The sequence below is a fragment of the Asparagus officinalis genome, chromosome 1, assembly GCF_001876935.1.
Source record: "Asparagus officinalis chromosome 1, Aspof.V1, whole genome shotgun sequence".
In the NCBI taxonomy this organism is placed as follows: Eukaryota; Viridiplantae; Streptophyta; class Magnoliopsida; order Asparagales; family Asparagaceae; genus Asparagus; species Asparagus officinalis.
This window is the reverse complement of record NC_033794.1, coordinates 120672677-120679339: the sequence shown is the minus strand read 5'-3', so window position 1 is coordinate 120679339 and position 6663 is coordinate 120672677. Positions and strand designations below refer to the sequence as shown.

The window sequence follows — 6663 nt, the reverse complement described above, 5'->3', positions numbered from 1 at the left end:
CTTTAGCAAACATTGTTCATTGACTTTCAATATATCTCTGCTAAGTAGATATCAGTTTGATTCAAATCTGAAAATTAAAATATCTCTGCGCTGTTAATAATGTCAATATATTCTAAAAGTGATGGCATGAGTCTCAAAAAAAAAAAAAAAAATCATAAATGCATAAAAAAATGTTGCATTGCTCGGCTAAAAACACAAAACTTTCTTCTGAAAGTTTGACTAAATGCAGTCCATGACTACCCACATTCTGTGATAAGTACTATTAGATTCTGAGAGAGAAACAAGAATGACAATAATACTATTTTCAAATCTAACTTAGCATACTTAAGTAATCCCTTCCTTGGTCGCTATTTTTGCCAGAAGCTTCGACATTTCCTAAATTTATACATGCATATCAAGGGCCAAGAAAATTGAAATGATAAATGTGGCTTGGTGGTCCAGCTGTTGGATCCTATCAAACAACTTTACAAGTTATTTTCTTTTCTCTTTTTTTTATAATAACTTCCCTGAAATCCAAGCTTGCACTCTGATGCCATGTAGTGCACCAAGTGCGGTACTGATAGTTTGCCCAAATATGACATGCTCAACCGAGACAGCAACAAGATTGCTACAGTTTGGCTCTTAAGATCTACATTTGCAGGAAAAATATGTTTCTCGTGATTAAGCTCTAACCTGTTGAAAGAGGCATAATGTGCCTGTAAGGTTTTCAAATTTCCTAGATTAATGTTACTTTATTAGATTGTTTTGTTAATAAACCAATGTTCAATTGAAATATTTATTCCCAGGATACCAGCAAATGAAATAGGCCAAATCCACACAATCACACGAGAATTACTTTAAAAAAATGAAAACAGATTACAATTTGCAACCCAGAGAATTTAATTTACAACACCAACGGTCTCAACCTCCAGAACAAAGCAATTGTTGTTGCAGAGGAAGAAACTATTTATCCCCTCACTTTCCGGGAACAAAGTTGGTAGCATAGGACCAGGCATTGTTGTTGACAGGATCAGCGAGGTGATCAGCCAAGTTCTCCAAAGGCCCCTTTCCGGTCACGATCGCCTGAACGAAGAACCCGAACATCGAGAACATCGCCAACCTACCGTTCTTGATCTCCTTCACCTTCAGCTCAGCAAAAGCCTCCGGATCGTCCGCGAGCCCCAACGGGTCGAAGCTGCCGCCGGGGTACAAAGGATCGACCACCTCACCGAGAGGCCCACCAGCAACTCTGTATCCCTCAACAGCTCCCATGAGAACGACCTGAGTAGCCCAAATCGCGAGGATGCTCTGAGCATGAACAAGGCTAGGATTGCCCAGGTAGTCCAAACCTCCCTCGCTGAAGATCTGAGCACCGGCCTTGAACCAGACAGCCTCGCCGAACTTGACGCCGTTGCGGGCCAGAAGCTCAGGGAAGACGCAGCCGAGAGCACCGAGGCTGCCGAAGGGGTGAGCTTCACCGCCTTTCCAGCGAGACAAGGGGAGGAGAGAGCCATTGTGGAGGCCATTGGATAGATGAGTTACAAGAGAACGCAAGTGCTTGAGATGTTTGTGTATTGTGTTTGAAAAGGGGTATATATATACTGAGAGAAATGGGTGGATACTCTTGAGAGTCTACTTGTTGAATCATAATCTTTAAAAAAAAATTGTGTGTGATGAATATATTGACACAACTGCCAAAATATTGCTTCCAAAGCATCCGATATCATTGAATATTATCAAATAGTGGCATGCAAGAAGATTATTAATAGACCAAATGATAACCTAGAAGAAGAGAGTAGACATAGAATTTACTGTCAATATGGGGTAGAAGAGAGCATATTGAGTCATGACGTTATCGCTTTGAGTTCAAACAAACATGATATGCGAAAACTTTATATTTTGAGTAATTGGGGATTCTATTAAGAAGACTACGAAGAAATGATCAAAGGCAAAATGTGAAGGAGGGCAATTTCTTCTCTCTTTTTTTTTAAAGTCAGAAGAAAATTCAATTATTGTATTTAAAATTGAAATTTTTGGCTGTGCAAATTTAAATTTCAATGGAAAAATTTGGCCCAAGGCCATATACTGGCCAATACGGGCTTAATGGGCTACATCTATAGTGGCCAATATGGGCTTAATGGGCTACATCTGTAGGCCGATTGCTTACCTCTACATTAACAAAGAAACATAATAAAACAAAACAAACTTTAGCAGGCCCAGTAATGGGCTTACATAATGGAGATGGCAATAAAAGTAAAATGACCACCTTTAATTTGAAAAACAGAATTAAAAAAAATACTCAAAAAGACTCATAAATCCTCACAAAACATCTCCTTCATTGTAGAAATTCGTCTTCTAATTTTCTACTAGTTTAATTATAAGTGATACTTACCGCGCGCATTTTGCTTTCCACGATATTGATCAATAAACTAGCAGGTAGATATTGAAATTGAAAGCCTCTAAATATATGACGTGAAAGACCAAGAAATTAACTCGTCCCACTTCAAGATTTCTATGGGAAATTGCTAAAAGGATAACTCCAACACGTGCACATTTTTATCCAGAAGATTAAGACATGAACAACTTGTTTTGTCTCCGCTCAATAGAAACCCTATCATCTTCAAATTAAAAGTGATACGGAATAAGTTCACAAGTATCCTAGGTTTTGTGATTACAATATTAATGATTTCTGTAATGTTCATGCAGATACGATATTCTATTTGTAAGTTTAGCTTAATCGTTTTCGATGATGATATGCATTGTTTGTGTTAATTTAAAACTGATGATTAAACACATTATTATTTTAGTCAAATATTTAATTCAGTACAAACAAGCATAAACATAAAATCGTATGAGCACACAATTTATACAGTGCATCAGGGGTTTTCCCTTTAGGTAGCACATAATGGGCTCAAATTACCCCCAATTGAAGGCATACACTACCATAAGAGCTTTGCTACAGGGACTCAAAATATGGGACCAATAGGTGGGACAAGTGATGTGTCACCCTCCTATTGGATAATGAGTTGGACATCATTAATGATGAGCAACTCATCATCCATTAGGAGGGGACACCTCACTTAACCCCCTTATTGGTCCCATATTTTAGGTTCTTAATGAATTTTTCTTACCATAAAGTCTAAAGAGAATTAGGCCTAAAGTTTGAAAATTAATGAAGTCACTGAGCAAAGACAGTTTTTCTACGACAAGGCTCTTCACAAAAAGTGGTCAAATTCATGCAATTTTCTAATTAAAGGAAAAACTAAAGGAGAAAAGTTGTGTGTGATTGACCCTAGAAAGTGCGTTCAGAGTTGTAGAGGCTTTTCATGTCCTCGAAGTCTACAGACCAGACAGCAAGCACGCAGTAATATGCTTTCATTTCCCATTTCAATCTTGTGCATGGCTCATTGTAGAAACGAAACCCTCCAATATAAGTTAAAGAATATTTTGGTATATGTTCAGACTTAAGAAAAAAACCCATCCTGGTCATGTTTTTCAACATTTATCACCACAATGCTATTCAAAGTTCTATGTGTTTCAATGATTCGTGAGCTGTGCTTTTCAAAATGGTCTTGATCATGTAAATTTCAAGATCTCGCTGGTTCGATCTGTGCATTTTACTCATAAGCTACTCATTTGTTCATCAAATGATGTACTGTTAAAAATAAATTATTGTCCGCTAAATTTAGTAAACACTTTAAATTATATTCCCTTGACTTATACTATTATTCGTAAATTATAAGATAATTGAATATTACAATAACACAAAGTTGCTTGCCCAATTAGATCCACTCACTGGAGTTCACTAGAGACAAAAATTGAAGTGACCCAAGTCAAGACTCAAGCGGTTCTACGTCAGAACACAAAAGAATCCCACGCACTAATTAATGCGAAGTCCCTTTAAACATCTTATAGAATATATTATTATAAGAAATTATATTATAATAAATATATTAAAATATAAAATTTATATTATATTAATTAATTACATTAACTATTATATAATATTCTTGTTAGTAACTCTTGTGTACTATGTTCAAATGCCATGAATGTTTTGCGTAGCGGAACTCGAAAGCCAAATAGTGCACAAACAAGAACGAGAAAAATCACAACCAAAACACAAGCACAAATCACAATCACATCAAGACAAACCAATTTGCGTGGTTCGAAAAGTTGCATACGTCAACGAGACAATGAGGGAGGAGTTTTTACTATTAGAGATAAAGAGAATACAAATAGGATTTACAATCTCACCAACAACCTTCGAACAAAGCTCTCAAAATCTCTCACAAAATCTCTCTCAAAGGATGCACAATTCTCTCTCAAAAGCTGCTCAAAGTCGTTCTTAATTAACCCTAATTAATCAGGTTTAGGGTTATATATCAATACAAAACGAAGCAGGTCAGATAACAAAGCCCAGGGCTCAGACCCAAGTCACGGTCGACCGGACATAATGACAAAAAACTAGTAAAATCGATTACATAGTCCATGGTCGACCGCACTTGACGCTGCGGACGACCGTGCAAAAATCCGAAAATACACCCTGTAGTGTGCACGTTTACCGTTCGACCGCAGCTGATCTCGCGGTCGACCGACAAGCTTCCAAACAGTTTCCTGCATGTAATTTCCTAAACTTTTTCACTGTTTCTTCAATTCTCCACGGCAGCTGTTCCACTTGTTGCGTCCAGTACGAAATAGTGTAAATTCACGACAACGAACTTGTTATGGTAATTTATCATCCAAAGATAGAAATGTCGGGAGAATGTCTGCATAAGCCCAATGGAGCCATGGTCCAAACCAACTCAGAAGCTCAAAAGCCCAGTCAAGGCCAAGTCCCTCGACCGGACGAGCAGACAAGTCATATTTCGATCAAGGATCATCATGACCGGCTCGAAGTACGGGATCAGTCGCCCTCTCGCAATTAAGACGACTCCTCGAGCAGACGACTCGACTATATACCCGACCCGAAGCTCACTCGACTATCGGGTCGCCACATCATAATGATGGCTCGCAGATCAATCCACCTCGGCTAAAGGGATAAAAGCCGACTAAGTTCACTTTAGATATCAATCGACACAACAGTATTGATCAGACCTATCAAGATCTCCATTCTGACAAACCTCATGCCCAAGTCGCTTATTCGGCTTACAAGTCATTTCCCAGAAGATTACCATGACGATTTCCTATGCACAAATGACTTCTCCTCCAATTACCAGCCGTCATCTGGAGAAAGAATGACAGCTTGGTTATTTACCACTTTGTCATCCACGTTGTTACACCTATATAAGTATTTGTTTTAGGATTTCTAATCAATCAGATGTAATCAAAGAGAGATTCTAATCAAGAGAGATTAGGGTTTAGAGAGAATCGAGAGTTTGTTCAGATGTAATCAAAGAGAGATTCTAATCAAGAGAGATTAGGGTTTAGAGAGAATCGAGAGTTTGTTCTCGATTCTAGTGAGATTGTGAGAGAGGGATTGTAATCTTTTTATATCATAATCTAGAGAGGGTATTTATCTTCGCCACATACTGAATTATTCTTGTGTTTCTGTCATCCTCTTCTCAACTCACTTTTGATAATTCCACGATCAAAGGTGCTCACACAGCGACTCGTATCACCCTCAAAGGATGTACAATTTTCTCTCAAAAGCTGTTCAAAGTCGTACTTAATTAACCCTAATTAATCAGGTTTAGGGTTATATATCAACACAAAACGAAATGGGTTAGAAAACAAAGCTCGAGCTCAAAACTGAGTCGCGGTTGATCGCACTTGACTCCGCGGTCGACCGGACAGAATGACAGAAAACTCATAAAATCGATTACAAAGGCCACAGTTGACCGTACTTGACGCCGTAGTCGACCAAACAGAAATCCTAAAAATACACCCTGTAGTATGCACGTTTGTCGGCCGATCGCAACTGATCTCGTGGTCGATTGGCAAGCTTACAAATAGTTTCATGCGTGTAATTTCCTAAACTTTTTCTGTGACGCCCCTGTTTTCACACATGGTTGCAGTCCAAGGTAAATTGAGATATGTCAAATCTGCAATGCACCCACACTGTGTAACAACAAGTTTCACCAATCACAATAATATCCTCTAGTGGAATCAAAAATAAAATACATGTACAAAAAGGCAAAAGAAGGAAAATAACTACAACTGACATGATATAAGAAAGAATATCTGATAAATAAATCATGTCTCAATGAACAAGTCTGGAACACATCTGTCATCATGAAATATATGAATGTATTGCAACATAGATCAACTAAGAATTTACCAAGGCTTATAGCCTCTACAAAGTAAGAAAAAAAAAATAAAGAAACTCTAATAACTGAAAATAAGGTTTGTCTACTGTAGAGTCTCATCTACTAGCTCATATGATGGCAATTATGCCTAAACCTCGTCATCATGCGACTCTCTAATGCTCTAAACCACCTGAAAAGAAGAGTAAAATAAAATAAACAACAAGAAAAGCGTCAGTGCGCTTAAGCAAGATCACCTACACCCGCCTCCAGGGGAAGGACTACTACTAAATGTGGAGGCTCTATCTATTAGCATAGTCTACCTAAAAATTATTTCCTCCCTATAACAAAGAAATAATAATACTCAAACTGACTGAAAAGAAAACATCAAAGTGGGACATCATATTCAACATCATGGTAGAATATATATATATATATATAT

The 6663-nt window shown here is 37.7% G+C and overlaps 1 protein-coding gene across 1 annotated transcript; it reads right to left on the bottom strand.

Annotated features, from left to right (window-relative positions):
- LOC109840602 (chlorophyll a-b binding protein type 2 member 2-like) lies at positions 798-3380 on the bottom strand. Its single transcript, XM_020409318.1, has 3 exons — positions 3327-3380; positions 2147-2245; positions 798-1611 (listed from the first exon to the last, which is right to left on the bottom strand). Exons 1-3 carry the CDS (start codon positions 3378-3380, stop codon positions 955-957), a joined length of 810 nt encoding a protein of 269 aa, XP_020264907.1. The 3' UTR covers positions 798-954.